This window comes from Hippichthys cyanospilos, chromosome 7 (assembly GCF_059441005.1).
Source record: "Hippichthys cyanospilos isolate Australia breed blue-spotted pipefish chromosome 7, RoL_Hcya_1.0, whole genome shotgun sequence".
NCBI lineage: Eukaryota > Metazoa > Chordata > Actinopteri > Syngnathiformes > Syngnathidae > Hippichthys > Hippichthys cyanospilos.
Window position 1 is genome coordinate 24,576,955 of NC_142375.1, and position 16,392 is coordinate 24,593,346.

The window sequence follows — 16,392 nt, forward strand, 5'->3', positions numbered from 1 at the left end:
AATCTATACTCGTGTGGGCCGTGCTAATTAGATAACGTTAGAGCAGCAACTTCCGACGATTTTGTTTTTCTTCTTTCCCCATCCTGTCCAAAATAGCGCTAGCGCGATTTCGCCACCTGCGGAGATTCAGGAGTGTTCGTCGCTACCCCGGTTTGGTCACGTGACATTGTCAGGCTCAGCCAGCGATTGGATATGCCATGTCGTAAGTGGAGAAATGACTTCTGATTTTGAATCGTTCGGTCGAACGGCAGCCGACATCGGTTCGTGCTAAAACCGGTGCTGGAAATGGCTCACCCCGAACGAAACCCTGTCAACGATCGGGGCTTCGAACGAGGCGGTGTCCCGAGCGCATGCGCCGAACTCCGAACGAGACCGAAGTTTTTGCCGATCCCGCCTTCGGCCGCTCGAGGGCAGCGTGCGAGCGCCGGCACGTCGGCGGAGCCCCGCCCCCTCCGCCCCCCTCCGCCCCCCTCCGCCCCCCTCCCCCTCGGCGGCTTCGGCGGCGGCGGCATCGCGACGCTCTCGTCTCGGCGGCCGCCGTCGTCTGCTGCCGTCGGTGTCGTCATAACGATAAGCGCGACATGACTGTTGTGCGCTGGAAAATATAAATAAAAAATACGCCCTGTGGCGTCTAATGAGCGAAGGGTCCCGTTCTATTCTCGTCCAGCCGATACCGAGCGGTCGCGGTATCGCCTCCTTTCGAGTATCTCTCGAAATGGACGTAACGCATGAAGATTTGCTTTGCTTCGGTTAAGCGTGAGGTCTCTGCGCCGTGCCGATACCGTCCGCCAGAGGTCGCCGCGTCCCCGCGCACTCCGGCTTTCCGGCCGGGGCGCGCTCGGCTATTTCCGCCGGCGCTCGGCTCCCGGCCCGCCGCCGACGGTGGAACGCGCTCGTCGGGATCCAGCGGGCATTGGCGGCCGGGCGGACAGACGGTCGGCGGGGATGCGCGCGCCGAGCCGAGCCGAGCCGCGCCGCGCCGCCTCGCGTCGTTTTGAGGGCCGGGGAGCGGAATGAGAGCCCGGGAGCAGCCTCCGGCATCGCGGAGCGACTCGGCCCGTCAAGTTGATCCGCTCGTAAGGTGAGTGGCCTCCCTCCGCTCCGTCCGCTTCGTCCGAGGGAGGGCGCGTCCGTTGCCCCTAGCGACCGTCGGCTCAACAGAGCCAGCCGCCACGCAGAGGTCCGAGGCCGCTCGCCGAAGCGCGGGGCGATGGTGCGTTCGCGCGACGTCTAGCGAAACGTTCCAAGGGGAGCGTCGGGGCCCGCGCCCGCCCTCGGCTTGACGGACGCCGGCGCGAACGCTCGAAACGAGAGACGGTGCGGCGGCGGCGGCGGCGGCGGCGGGCGGGCGGAGCGGGCCACGCCCTCTTCTCGGACTACGGCATTCACACGACGACTTGGTCGAAACGGCCGTCGCGCGGACGCGAGCTCGGATGCTTCATAACCTTTGACGGCATCCGCGCCGAGGGTGGGTTAGGGTTCAAAAAGAAGAAGACAAAACAACTCGGTCACGTCAGATCGATCCGCTGTGTAAGAAGCGGAATGTTTTGCGGCAAAGCCTCGGTAGGGTGAATGCTGAGGGTCAAGCATTCGCATTGCCGTAGCCTCTTCCGAGTGAAGTCGCGTCAGTCACGTCAAATCGATCCACAGTGAGCGTGACGACGGAGCGAAACCCTTTCTTGAGTGAATGCCGAGAGTCGAGCAATCGCATTGCCGCACGAACGCTTAAATGACATCGCACCACATCCATCCACTGTCAAAATGCCGCAGGAACTGGAACGCTTTGCACAAAGCCTTTTTTGCGCGGATGCCGAATGGACGAGCTCAAAACACCGAACGAACGCTCACACGACGCCACTCGAATTCGCACCGAGGCCGCCCATCACAACGTTCGATGGCGCCGACGCCGAGAGACGGGCGTTCGATCAACTCCTTCCGTTTCGGATTGAATTCGCTCCAAAATTCATTCGCTGATATACGACGACCGGTTTGAATACGTCCCAAAACGCGGACGTGATGGAAGAGATACAAGGACAAAATCAAATGTTGACATTTCGGCGAAAGAGTGGACTTTTTCGCAGCGCCGAATCTTTCGTCGGCATGAAAATCAATCAAAACGCGCGGCGGGGAGTCCCCGAAACGCGTCTGGGTGTGTGTGTGTGTGTGCTGGCGCTGACTCTGCAGGCGGGATAAAGTGACTATTTGAAATGGCCGCTAATCCGGGCTAATCTGGCTACTTGGCCGCAGTTAACCGAAACCCGGGGACGGCCAAGCCCCCCGCGGCCAAATCCCCCGCGTGTTGTTTACGCTCAAATTTGCGGGGCCCCTCCGATGACGCGGCAAAACAACAAATGAGCCGGCGACAGATGGCCGCGAGCGGCGCGCCCAATCGCACCTTGGCAAATGCGCGGCAAGTCGCCGGCGGCCGTCGTACGTCGCCGCTCGCCAATCCCGTACTCTGATCATTCTTTGCCGTTTTTATCTTCTGTTTTTATGCCTCGCAACATACACGTGTACGCAAATGCACGCGGGGGTTCTCGGTACCACGCGTTCCCTCGTCCCTGACCTTCGGCGTCACAACCGATCGATCGTCTTGGCCCAACCTCGAGCCCGACCGGGAAAGCCGGTCCCCGCCTTCGAAAAGCGCTCCGGACTAGCGGGGTCCGCCAAAACGGTCGCCGCGAGGCAGTAAAACTTTGGTCCCCGCTCCGGCATGTAATAGAAGAACGCGGGCCCACGACTGCACGCGCGCGGGGGCGAAGGCGTCCCATCGAGAGAATAGCCCCTAACCCTGACCTCAAGCGTCACGACGCGGCCGAACCGTCTTCGGAGCCCCCGCCTCGCCGCGTCCACCGTACGCTCGGCGTCCCCGACCTTTTCAACCTCGGCAAAAGCGGCGGGTCGTTTTTGCGGCGTTTCCCAAATGGAAAAAGAATCCAAACTCACGGGCGTGACCGAAAAGGGCCCCGCAAGTTGAAGAGCGGACGCCCGCGCGCGCAGCCAGTCCCGCGCGCGACCAACAGCGCGCGTGTCGCCGGCAGGTGGAGAGAAGCCAGCCGCGGCGCCGAAATGTTTTACGGTTCTTCGTCCGGGGCCAGCATGTCCCTGCCCTCCAAGAGCCGACTGAAACGCCAGAGCAGGACCTTTACGCAGGTACCCTCACACGAGAGCGAGCTTGCCGTTCGTCGCCGGGTGGAGCGCCCGCGTTTTCCGCGGTGCTGCTCGGCCAGCTCGGGTAAGTCGCCGCCCTAGGACCTCGCCGGCGACCTTAGGTCATCCGTTCCGTCGGCGCGGGTCGTCCGTCGCGTCGGGACTTACCGGCCCGATTCGACGGGCGCCCCGCGAGCCCAAGTGAACTCGGTGGCCTAAGGCCGACGTCGGTCGTCCGCCGGCGTAGAACTCGATCGCCCGGGGTGGCGGATGACCCCGGTACTTCGCCCGGGCATTTTCCGCTCCGTGACCCGAAGAAATCATTACTTTGTGAGCCGCGGCGACCGGCCCGCGGACTTGACGACCGGGGCGATCGGTGACCTTAGGGCTCTTGTAACGGAATGGTTTCGCGCTCGGACGCCCGAAGCGCATTAGCGCCGGGCGTAACGACGACCTCGGCGCTTCGTCGCCCCGCAAAACTCAACGAGTACTTCGTTCCCTTGAGAAGGGACTTACCCGAGACGAGGAGCGGATCCGCCGAGAGCCCGAGGGGGGCGCTCCCGGCTGACCCCCCCCCCCCCCCCCCCCTCCTCCCCCCGTCGCCCCTCGCCCGGCAGGTCCTGTACCGCACGCTGAGCTACCGCGACCGCGTCCCGGCCGAGGCGGGGACGAGCGGGGCGCGGCCGGCCCCCGGAGCGGCCCGAGGACGACCCGTCCGAGCTGTCCAGCCAAAGCTCGGCGCCGGGCGTCCTCAAGATCTTCGGCGACGAGATCTGCGCCGGCGCCAACTACAAGAGCGTCCTGGCCACGCCGCGCTCCAGCGCCCGGGAGCTGGTCAAGGAGGCGCTGGAGCGCTACTCGCTCAACAAGGAGGCCGCCCGCTCCTACGTCCTGTGCGACGCCATCGGGCGCCTGGAGGGCGCGGCGTGGCGGACCGAGTGCCTGCGGGCGCTGGCCGACAACGAGAAGCCCCTCGTGCTGCAGGAGCTGTGGAAGCCTCGGGAGGGACGCGCCAGGCGCTTCGAGCTGCGCAGGAGGGCCGACGTGGAGCGCCTCAACGCCGGGGACGAGGACACCGTCACCGCCGGTCAGCTCGCGCTCGCGCTCGCGCACGCACGCGCACGCACGCACGCACGCCAGCCTCATGAGAACTGGGCGGAGAGGCGCAAAGAACGGGCGCCAAAAATGGCAGCGAGTCTTCCCTTTTAGCAAAGAGGAAACTCGAGTGGGCCGGAACGGTCAAATACACTCAATATTCAACCTTTCTTAGGGTTCAAAATACTCAAGGTAACAAAATCCGTTCCGGCCCCCCCCCCCAGGTGTCACGAGTAGACTGGCCAAACCGTCTCAAGAAGCCATGCCCCCCCCCCAAAAAACCAACCCAAAGCCCTGAGATTCAAGCTCAAAGCCACATTATTTGCACGCTACAAACATCAGGGTAGTGTGTGCGTGTTTTGGGAGGAGGGGTGTGTGTGTGTGTGTTTTCTCAGCCTCTGCCCCCCTGCCGTAGGGCCCAAAGCCCCCCAGTTCCTGGTGGCTCTAATGGGTCGCATGCACAGGAGCTCCCCTCTGCGCTCAAGTCAGGCGGGCTCTAAAGGTGGGGACCGGCCTCAGGTAGGCCGACTGTCCGTCATCGCCATGGAGACCAACCTGCCCCCCCCCAACCCCCACATCAGACGTGCGCGTCTTTTCAATGTCGCCTCCTCATCCATCACCTCATTGCGCGACGCGTGAGTGAGATGCAAAGGGGGAAAAAGGTCAGGACAGCGCAAGCTGAAGCGCCGTATGCCTAACGGCTTTTGTTTTGTTCTTCCGCGACAAAAACAATCAAAGAAAAAGACGAATGTTGACGCCGACGTTAGCCTTTCTTCTTGCCTCCGGCGCTCAAGTCTTTTTTTTTTGCGTATAATGTAAAAGTAACATTTGTTAATTTTCCCACGTTTCATGGATCCTTTGCTCGAGCCGCGCTCTAATATGTGGACGTGCTCTGTGAACTGGCGACGCCAACGGCAACGACAAACGAACGTTTTGTTCCGTTTCTGAAAGGCGACGACGCGGCACCGCTTTTGGTCGTTCCGGCCGACCGTCCGCGCCAATGTTAGCCTTTTCCTCCGGAAGGCGTCCGCCTCCAAAATGCCACCGCTAAGACCCACGCTAACCGCAAAGGACTTTTTTTCCTTTGCCCCGGCAGTCGATTTTCCGGTAAACGCTCCACCTTTTGTTTTGTGGTTTTTGTCGCCGGATGACAAAAACCATCCAAAAAGAAGGGGGCGCGGATGCGAACGTCAGCTTAGGCATCAGCCTCCAAAGTCTCCTTTTTTGCGCGCGTGCCGAGCCAAAGTCACAGGCGCAGCCTTTGCGATGGTCTGCCGTCCGCCCCTTTGATCAGACATCAACGCTCAGGCGCGCAAGCTGCAGAGGAACCGGGCCAAGGGGGCTTTGACCTTGCCTCGCTCCGCCAACTCCTCCCTTTGCCGCAGCCTGAGCGAGACCAGCCTCAACCAGGTGGGTCGACCGGGCGGGACGGCCGGGCGGGACGAGCGCGCCCTAACCCTAACCCTAACCCTAACCCTAACCCGCCCGCCGTCCTGACATCTCACCCCCGCGCGCGCCTAGTTGGCGGCGGGCGAGGAGCCCAAGCGCTACTACTCCACCCTTCCGGGGCCCCACCGGGGCCGGGAGACGCCGTCCGGCGGCGGGCAGGGGGGCGTGCGCCACTCCCTCTACCAGTCGCCCCACCTCCTCTTGCTTCAGGGCTACAATAAACAGGTAACTCTTAACAAGTACAGATGACTTTTCTTTTCTTCATCTTCAAAGACTCTCCTGTCGAAACTCCGTCGCGCGTCCCCGTCACCGCGGACGGCGATGAGAACGCCAGCGCGGGGGCGGCGACCTTTCGGAAAGCGAGAGCTGCTTCTTTGGTCCCGAGCGAATCGAAGGGCGGCCGGTTCGCGCCCAGCCGCGAATTTAGGTTCCGCCCGAGGCCGTCTCCTTTTCAAAGACGCCGAGGGGTTCGGGAAGCGTCCGAGGCGGTTTGGAGTCTTCGTCCGCGGCGGGGGCCGTGTCCGCCGGGCCGACTCGCTTCGCCCTCCTTTCCCAGGACTGCCTGGTGTACCTGCTGAACCGCGAGCAGCACACGGTGGGCCAGGAGACGCCGTCGGCCCGGCCCAACATCTGCCTGTTCTCCCCCGACGTGCTGCCGCTCCACTGCCGCCTGCGGCGCGCCGGGCCGTCCCGCGTGGCGGTGGAGCCCGTCCCGGACGCCGCCGTGCTGGTCAACTTCTCCCGCTGCCGCCGCTCCACCCCGCTGCGCCACGGCGACCTGCTGTCCTTCGGCGCCCACTACATCTTCCTCTACAAGGCAATTACTTATCACATTATTATTATAAATGAGTCACTTATTACATTATTATTAGAATGAGCGTGACGTCCGGCCGCCCTCCCGCCAGGACCCCGCCGGCGCCAAGCCCCTCCCGGCCCAGACCCTGGCCCGCCTACGCGGCCTGGGCCAGCTCCGCCGCGGGGACGGGCCCGAGGAGGGCGCCGCGTGCGGGCTGTGCGGATCGCCGCTCGGAGACGGTCCGCCGCCCGGAGGCGGGCCGCCGCCCGGGGCCGGGCCGCCGCCCGGGGACGGGCCGCCGCCCGTCAGGGCTCCGGCGCTTGGCCCGGACGCCGGCAGAGGCGCGCACAAGAGGAAGCTCCGCCTGGAGTTTGAGCCGGCCCACGAAGACCCGCTGCTCGACAGGATCGTGTCCCTCATCGAACCCGGGGGTGAGTCGGCCGCCGGAGCCCCCGCCCGTCCCCGTTTGAAAAACCGTCGGGGCTAGCCGCTCCTCCCCGGCGAAGGAAGAAGGCCCGGCGCCTTTTCGTCGCTCGCCGTTTGGCCAAGGCAAGCCGGAAAGACCACGGGCGCGTCTTGTTTTTGCTCAGGCGACGACCACAAGCTGACGCCGGCCTACCTCCTGTGCTTATGCATCCAACACTCGGCCTGCGCCTTCCCGCCGGGGAGCTTCGGGAGGCTTCTGCTGAAGATCGTCCGCCGCATCCGGACGGCGGCCTGGGTCAGCGACGGCCGCCGCGCTTCCCTTTCCGCCCGTCTTCTCCCGCTCGGTTCTCGGAGCCGCGAGGACTTTTTGTTTTTTTTGCCGACCGGCTTTCGCGACCGGGTTAGGGTTGAGCTGAGCACTCGTTTCTGATGGGGGCGAGTCCCCACGAGCGCCAATGCGTGTGTGTGTGTGTGTGAATGTCCGCTCTTGGTTTCTGATATATAGTGGGACTGGGATCCTGGCTTTTCCTGTCTTCGTGGGGACCTCTTGCACTTGCGGGGACCGTTTCGGCGGACCCCTCAAGTTCAGACCTCTTTTTGAGGGTCCGGCCTCGCTTTTAGAGTATAGGTCGGAACCGGGTCGGGGTTGAGCTTCGGCAGTCGCTTCCGATGCTCACGGTTAGGTTCGGGGGCCGGGAAACGCGCTTGGCCGTGGAATGTCCCCAAGCGCGCGGCCATACAAACGCTCGCGTGTGTGTGTGTGTGTGTGTGTGCGCGCGTGTGTTTTGCAGGAGAAGACAAAGGAGTTGGCGCAGAAGCAAGCTCAGCAGTGAGTATCATTTTTCATCCGGCGTTGAAAAAGTGCATAGTTGCTGGCGCCGGCGCGGACACGTGAGCCCTCGGCGCGCTTTGCATACTTTGCGAGGGCTTTGTCGCAGCCAGGACCCGGCGTCGTTATCGCTGCTCAACATTTCGGACCTGGTCCCGGACTTGCAGACCATCTTCTTCTGGATGTCCAACTCCATCGAGATCCTTTACTTCATTCAGCAGAGGGCGCCGTCGTACACGCGCGACATGGAGACGCTGCAAGGTGCTGAGCTCGCCCGATGCTCTTTGATGTCAAAGATATTGGTACCTTAGTACTTTTAGCGTACAAAGTAAGGAAGTGCTTTCCATACCTTGGGTCCGTTTACGCCCAGAGCGATGGATCGCCTCAGCGCTCGGTTTCGAAAAAAGTTGACAAAAATGGCTGACAAAAGTTGAAAAATGGCGTTGGCCGGCAGGCTCCAAGGAGTCGCTGCTGTCGGCGACCATCTCGGCCAACGAGGAGGCCATGGGCGTCTTGGAGGAGGTCATCATGTACACCTTCCAGCAGTGCGTCTACTACATCACCAAGGTACGCAACTACGGGACGCCCGCCTCCGTCCCGTCTTCCGCGGACTTTGTCCATCACTGGCGCGCGGGCGACCTAACCTTGTTTTCCCGCTTCCCGCCGACGCGGCCCCGCCCCGTTAAATAGCCCCGGTCCTTCCCCCGCCGACATCCACGCGAAGCTCTCGGGATTCCCGCTCCGCCAATCGGGCCCGCGCTCGTCACGCCGAGCGGAAAAACCAGCCCAATGTTCGAAATTCGACCGAGTCGGTTTTCCGCCTCTCGTCGAATCGAGAGCGAGAAGCGGGTGCTTCTGCGGGAGAAGGGAGGAGGGGAACGCCACTGAGCCCTTCCTCTCTTTTTGTTTTTCTTTTGTCCGGCGCAGGCTCTGTACGTGGTCCTGCCGGGGCTCCTGGACTGCGACCCGTTCTCGGCGGACGGCTCGGATCCGTGCCGGAAAGGGGGCCCGGGGATCCCGGGGATCCCCGGGATCCCCGGGATCCCCGGGATCCCGGGGATCCCGGAGCCGGTCCGCAGGGTCCTCCAGGTAAACGGCCTTTGTTTGTTTGTTTGTATTTTTCCCAGTTACCGAGAGAGCAAAGAAACGACGACCCGCTCGTAGCAGAAGGTGAGACCAAACGCACAAAGGCAACCCATTGAAGAGACAATATTGCGGAAACAATAGTAGGATTGCCTGAAATACGTGACAAATGGGTTTTTGCCGGAGAAGCGTTTCGAATCCGTGTTTCCGAATTTCAAAAAGACAAACCGTGCGCGATAGAGTACTGACGGGGAAAATCATCAAGCGCCCGACGTGTAGACATCCCGCACTGCGGAGACAGACGGACGGATAGGGAGGCGGGTGGAACGGACGGACGGGCGGGACCGAGCGCCCGGCAAGGCCGCGTGGCTGACGACGCAGGCGAGCGAGGGCGCCCGCCCGCCCGCCCGCTCGCCCGCCCGCCCGCCCGCCCGCCCGCCCGCCCGCAGCACTTTGATGGGATGGGTCCGCAGGTGTTCCAGAGCGCTCAGGATCTGCTGCAGGCTTACCAGGTCCACCCGGAGATCCGGGCGCAGATGTTTGCCTACCTCTTCTTCTTCTCTAACGTGTCGCTCTTCAACCAGCTGATGGACAAAGGTGAGGGGGGCGGGGCGGGGCGAGGCGGGGCCGGGCCGGGGCTCCGGCCTCGGCAGTCAGCACTGTGACCTTATTATATATTTCCGTACGGCGCGGCGCACCTGGCACCAAGGGCCGGTTTTCTTCAGGCGCTTTTTAGAACGGAGGCGGCGGCCGGGCTGGCGTTATGCGTCCGCTAGGTGGAGCCGCGACCCTTTTAAAGCCGGGACCCTTTTAAAGCCGTCCCTAGGCCCGCCGGCGTCGGGCGAAACGTCAGCGGCGCCGGCGGCCGGTCGCCCTTCGGCCCGCTAAATACGTTTGCGTCAGCCGGCGCGGCTCTTTGCTCGCTTCCCGCCGCCCGGGGTCCGCCGCCGCCCGGGGTCCGCCGCCGGCTCGTCCGTCCTAATCCTATGGCGTCGCAGGCGCGTCCCGCGGCTGGTTCCGGCGCTCCAAGGCGGTGCAGATGCAGGCGTGCCTGCGCATGCTGCGGGAGTGGGCCCGCAAGGCGTCCCTGGGACACCTGGCCGACAAGTTCTTCGGCAAGCTCGACAGCGCCGTGGCCGTCCTGGCGGCGCCGCCGCAGCAGCTCACGCAGGTAGAAAAAAAGACGTCTTCCGGCACATTGTATATTTTTATGACGTTTCGTAGGGTTAGAACGTTAAAAACAAATGATCAGATTTGATCAGTATTTTAATCAATTATTCACGACGTTCCATTTGGAAAAAATGTCGGATGAAAATATTTACGACGCAATCTATCCAAACAAATGATTATTGCTCAACATATTGTATATTTACTTATGATGTTTCATATGAAAAAAGTAAAAATATCAACTAAAAATATGTTTCCAAAACGTCCTATAGATTTTTGTTACAATAAATTTGCAAAACAACCCAAATTATTTTTACAGATACAATTTGAAGCTGTAATATTCGCTCGACGTATCGGTACTTTGAACGAATTCAAACGCAAATCTAGAAAACAAGGGAACGGTCGCTCCTCATTTCGAACCCTAACCCTAACCCAGATGTGCAAAAAAAAAAAAAAAGTTAGGGGCAAAGTCATTTGAAGCCGCCGCTCTGTTTGTCGGCGGGCGGAGCAGACCAGCTGGAGAGCGTTGTCCGGCGAGCACCCGTCCCTCAAGCCCGCGCAGCTGCACCGACTCCTGGCCCAGTACCGGCTCGCCGCCGAAATCGGGCCCGTGGCGGCGTGGCAGCCCTCCGGCGAGGACGAGGCCCACGTCTACCGCGCGGGTAAACGCCCCCCGCCGACCCCGCCCCGACCTGGTGCCCTAGAAGGAAGGGAACCTGCTCGAGCGGAGCCCGGGCTCCGGTCAGGGTTTAGGGTCAGGACCCTGACCCTAACCCCCGGTGTCCAACGGGAGCATTGGCTTTTAGAGGGAAGCCTCCGCAGTCTCGGGAGAAGCTCCCGGTCCGGAAGCCGGCCCCCCGCAAAAAAAGGAAAGTTGCGGTCGAGAGGGAAGGCTTTGGAGTTGTAGGAGGACCTTCTAGTCCGGAGGCCGGGCTCTCGTTTCAAAAAGACGGTTGCGCTTAAGAGCGGGGGCGCTGAGCCGTACGCCCGGTTGGCCAGACCGCGATCGGTATCCATCTTCTGCAACGCTCGCTCATCGGCTGAATATTTGTGTGCCGGATGAGAGTTCCGTAGAAAACATTCTTCGAGGACCGGACTTTGGCACCCCTGCTCTAGAGCGAAGGCTCCGGAGCCTGGAGCAAACCTACGGGTTGGCGAGGTGGGCTCCGGCGTCAAAAAAGGCGAAAGTCTCAGGAGAACTTTCTAGAGCAGAGAGCGGTCTCTCGGGCGCTCCAGAGGGAAGGCTCCCGAGCCTCGGGAGAAGCTTCCAGTCCGAAAGGCTGGCCCCGGTATCAAAAAGGAGGTTCCGGTCCCGAGGCGGCCCGGAAAGAGGGACGCTTGCGGTCTTGAGTTCGGCCGTCTAAGTAACGCTCGGCGGCCTAGGTCCCCGGGTCGGGGTCATAGTCCGGAGCGAAGATTATAGTCCCCCCCCCCGCCCCGCGCGCGCGCGCTGGAGTCGGGTCGCCGCTCGCTCCGCGACCTAACGCCAACGCCGTGCGCGCAGCGGACCTGCTGGAGAGCTTTGAGAAGCACCCTCCCATCGTGCTGCCCGGCGGCGGCTTCGGCGTGGACCTGGACGCCCGGCGCGTGGACGACAGCGTCTACCGCCAGCTGCTCTACGTGCGCCACTTCCTGTGGGGCCTGCGCGCCAAGACGCAGGCCGACGCAAACGCCGCGCACGCTAACGGCAACGACGACCGCGCGGCCCACGTTCTGGTGAGTTGGCCCGCCGATCCGCTCCGGGCTTACGGGCCTCCGCAACGCTCCCCGCGAATCCCCGACGGTCAAACCTCAGACGAACAAAATCGAGGGCGCGGACTCGTTTTCCACACGCGCGCGCACACATTTGTTTTTATGCACTTCGGCACGCAGATTCATACTTGTTCACACACCCGATACGCGCAGGCGTCGGTGTATTTGTGCACCCGTGTGCGCAGACGCGCGTTCAGACAAACACACACCTGCCGTACAGACTGCCCACCCCCCCCCCACACACACACACACACACACACACACACACGCACGGGCCTCGGAGCAGCGTGATCCGCTAATCTTTCAAAGGAAAGACAAAAGCTGAGTTCGGCGCGCTGGAATCACGACTAATCTCCTTAGCGCTCAGGCCGTCTGAGCGCCGGGCCGGCCACGCCCTAATCCTCCATCTTAGAACACGTCGGCGCCGCGCACCCGTTGGCCCCCGACGAGCAAAATCCAGGCCGCTCGCCGCTATTTTCTCGCTCCTCCGGATGTGGCTCCGGCTTCGGCGGCCTTCCAAACTACGGCCCGGGGGCCCGCCCTCTGCGCCGAAAAAAGGCGTCCGGGAGCTACTCACGCTAGCGTCTTTTTCAAAAGTTCGGCCAAGGGAGCGGAATCAAGTTCGGCTAAAGGAGTGGATCCGGCGCTATTTTTCAATCTGGGAAATCCCGGAGCCCGGTCCGCCAAGGGACCGGAGCGGTGGCGCCGGACGGCCTCGGCCGAGGCGCAAGCGGCGCGCCCTGACCTCGCCTGCGCCTTTCCCCTAGGGGGAGCCCCGCCCGGGCGACGGCGGAGAAGAAAACCGGCGCGCCCCGCAGACGAACGGATACGCCGACAAGGCGGACGGAGCCGACGCCGCCGAAGGTAGGGCGGCGGGAGACGCCCGCGATCCTCTCCGCGGAGTCTTACTTTATTAGCGACGGGTCGGTCCGCGGCGGCAAAACGACTACGGACGGATGCCGGTGTCCGCCCGTCCGCGAACCGAGTCCTTGTTGCGCCTCGACGTTTTGGAAATGCCCGCTCGCCGCCTCCAAACGCGGCGCCGGCGCTAGCGCCGCGGGTCGGCGGTCTCCCGGCCGGACGAGAGGCTTTGGTCCCGTACGCGGCAAATAGCGGAATTTGAGCGCCGAACGATACACTGCGCGGGTGCGTCTCGCGTTTGGGGAGCGACGCCGTGTCATGGCCGTACGCTTGGTCTCGCCGAAAATATCGCAGCTTCCGAGCGCCTCGTTAACGGCGGCCGTATCTGGAATACCGTTGCGTCCGAGGCCAAGAGAAGGATTCCAAAATATGTCAAAGAACCAGCCCTAAAAGCCTTTGCCCCTTTTGACATTTGCGCTTGCGTGAGCAGTTACGCCGTCGGCGCAACGTGCTCCCGACGGAACGGTTTGGAGAAATGATCGAGATTTTCGCTTCGAATTGTCTTCCAAAAGTGCCTTTTTTTTCTTGACCACTTGAAAAAAGGGGGGAAATGTGGAGTATGGGGGCTTCTCACGGGACCGCTACACCACCGCCCGTGTGTGCGTGTGCGTGTGCGTGCGTTTGCGCGCAGGCCGTGTGGCGAGCGGCCGCGAGTTCCCTTTCCCCGTGCGCTCGTCCTCCCCCGGCCCCCCCCATGACATGTGTGTGGTGTTTGTAGTGGAACTGGACAAAGGACCTTACGGACTCGGCATGGGACTCATCGACGGCTTGGTGAGCCCCCCTTCCCCCCCCATTACATTAAGATGCCATATTTCCCGGTTCTTTTGGGGGGGCGGGCGAGTTAACGCTGCACTCCCCCGCCCCAAGCACACGCCGCTCAACGCCCCGGGCATCTACATCCGCACGCTGATCCCGGACGGGCCGGCGGCGTCCGACGGCCGGCTGAGGATCGGCGATCGGATCCTGGCCGTCAACGGGACCAGCCTGATCGGGGCGGACTACCAGAGGTACCGTGACGCCGCCGTCCGGCGCGGGTAACGGCAAACGGCGGGTTTTTTTCGTAGCGGCGGATAAACGAAGGCCGACGAAGCACTTTTGCTACGGCGACGTCGCCCGGGCCTTTTCACTCCTCCGGACGGCGCTCTCGGCGAATCGGACATACTAATATGTCCCGCGACGGTCTCCGCGCGTCGTCCCCCCGGCCGTCCCAAGCCAGCCCGGATGGGCGCCGGCGAGCCTCGTGAGGATTGGCGGCTCTAGAAAAGGGCCGGGCGGACGGGAACGGCCCGGGAGGCGAGAGCGCGCGTAGGTGTCAAAGCCCGGTCCGCCGAGGGCCGCCGAGGGCCGCCGGTCCGCCGGTCGGCCGTCCCACGCGTTTGCGACTCAAAACGATCAGGATCATTTTCAAGCCGGAGCTCATCGTTTGAATCTGGCGCGCCGGAACGTGCGGGATAACCCTAACCCTAACCCTAACCCTAACCCCTGCTCCCGGACCGGACTTTGTCCGACTCCAGCCCCGGAGGGCCGCTATCCCGCGTGTTTTGGAACCTTCCCTCTCCAACGCACCTGATATCAGGCGTTAGGGGGGGAAAACATGCAGGATAGCGCCCCCCGAGGACTGGACTTTGACACCTACGCTCCAGAGCAAGGGGTCAAACTCATTTTTATCGCGGGCCGCATCCTACTTATGTAGTCCGAGGGCCGCGAACGCCGTGAAATCAGATCGATTTGAAGCGCGTCGGTCACACTCCCACCTAGCTTGGAAATCACGGGCCGGTAAAAACCGTTCAAAAGAAAGACCGGGAACAAAAATGCCCCCCCCCAAGAAATATTTAAAATGGAAGAGGACTTGCGAGTTTAGTTAGCCAGAAATTTGAAGCCGGGTCAGCGTTTGGCGGGCCGCACAAAAGCATTCGTCCGGCTCCCGGGCGGCCCGCCGTCCGGAGGACGCGCAAGCTCCCTCGCCCGTCGCCGCGTACTTTGCGGAGGAGCAAACCGAAGCAAGCTTTCGCCTCCAGCGCGGTGGATCTGATCCGGCTGGGAGGAGGTCGCCTCCGCTTCCTGGTGGCCAAGTCGGACCCGGAAGCGTCGGAGAAGATCGGCGCCTCGTCCTGCTGAGCCGCCCGAGGCCGGCGAACTCCGCCCCCTTCCCGCCGCTCGTCGACCGCCGCCGACCTTGTCGTTCCGGATGAAAAAACTAAAGGCGAAATTGGGCGCGCGTGTCGGGATACGCGCCCATAACGGAACGAAGCATCGACCTTTTCGGACAAGATAAGGCGTCGCAGAGCAGCTTTTTTTCTCCTCGGTTGTTTTTGAAGAGATTTCTGTATGCAGCTTTCACTCGTGATTGTAGTCGCAAAACAACAATAGCCCTTTTTTTTTTTTTTTTTTTACATCGGGGGGAAAAACTGTTCGAATGTTTCTTCACTTTTCTGCATCTTTTTCCACTCAGGCATATATAATAAAAATGTTTGCAGACATTCTGGATTTCTTCAAGTATTTGGGGGGAAAAAAAGCATCAAATTGAGATGTCGGGGATGTGGGGGGCGGAGCCAGCAGCCGTAGTGGGAGGCCGCCGGAGTGAGGCGCTCATTCCCCGCACGCGTCTTCCCGTTACTCGCTATCCCTCGTACGCTTTTGCTTCCCGTTGGCGAGTTTCTGTCGCTGCTTTGAAAGTGTGCATTTCGTGTTGTTACTTTCGGTTTCTACCGTGCCCTCCAGCTGGCTGCGACCCCCCCTTCCCTTCCCTCGGCAACTTTCCGCTACTTTGTCCGTTATCCCGAGTCGATACCGGCCGGTCCGCTGGGGTCCAACCGTCGAGCTGACGCTCAGCGTTACAACCAGGGACGCGCGGTCAGGGGTGGCATCGCAAAGACAAGATATGAAGAATTCAAACAGAAAATTGATACCAAGATTTGTCCGCTGACTCATTTCAAACATTCCGTACGGCTAAAATTTCCCGTTCAACGACGGGGATGAAACTTTAGGTGAGGCAGCGACGAGGAAGCTTCGCCTCCCAAACGCAAACCGGGTCGATGCGCGCAAGTGGCGCGTGCCGCTCGCCGTATATGTCGCCAACCTCATGTTTTGGGGACCAGTCCGGCTAACGTCTCCAACCATTAAAGCGTAATGCTTGTTTGGGACATATTTGGTTTTGGCGACGGGTGCGCAGTGAAAAGGCACGGGGTGAGGCAGATAGTTCCCCGCCGCAAAGAAGGGGGCGCACGTGAGCCAACGGGTACTCGTCGCGCTCTTCTTCTACGCGGAAGCGCCGTTGCCAAAACGGAAGAGGATTCCGAATCCAAGCTCGGACGTTTCTCGAAAGCGGACTTTCGGTCAAAAAGCGGACAGGTAGACCGACGCCGGACGGAGCCGAAAGGTTGGCTTCAAACTACGGGACGGAAGATGTTCCAAGCGCCGAGAAAGAAGGGCTATGCGGCGGCCCTCGGAAAGAGCCTGGCGGCCGCTCGCTTGCCCCGCCGCCTCTTCTCGACTTGCGACAATGTCCGGACTAACGCCACGGACTTCGTCTACAAATAAAGGTAAGACGCGAGCGCTTTTCGTTTCGTCATTAGACTAAGGGTAGTACGAAAGAATATTTAACCCCGGAGAACCCGCGGGGTCCCGGCTACGTTCCGGCCTAAAATAGTCTTTGTTTTTCTTTTCGTGATTTTCGCTAAGCAATCTGTATCAAATCCATTGAAGTGTCAGAACAAAAGTTTGA

At 61.6% G+C, this 16,392-nt stretch overlaps 1 protein-coding gene across 1 annotated transcript; it reads left to right on the forward strand.

Moving 5' to 3' along the window:
* Window positions 1–507: 507 nt before the first annotated feature.
* radil (Ras association and DIL domains) lies at window positions 508–15,148 on the forward strand. Its single transcript, XM_088420005.1, is given in 22 exon segments — window positions 508–1,081; window positions 3,042–3,153; window positions 3,768–3,832; window positions 3,834–4,237; window positions 4,661–4,747; window positions 5,540–5,655; window positions 5,767–5,919; window positions 6,251–6,511; window positions 6,600–6,921; window positions 7,081–7,211; window positions 7,708–7,745; window positions 7,855–8,006; window positions 8,200–8,312; window positions 8,673–8,834; window positions 9,302–9,425; window positions 9,827–9,999; window positions 10,507–10,657; window positions 11,500–11,711; window positions 12,515–12,611; window positions 13,387–13,439; window positions 13,536–13,675; window positions 14,687–15,148. Coding segments are annotated over 22 exon segments (3,234 nt in total). The 5' UTR covers window positions 508–1,013; the 3' UTR covers window positions 14,787–15,148.
* The last annotated feature ends 1,244 nt before the right edge of the window (window positions 15,149–16,392 follow it).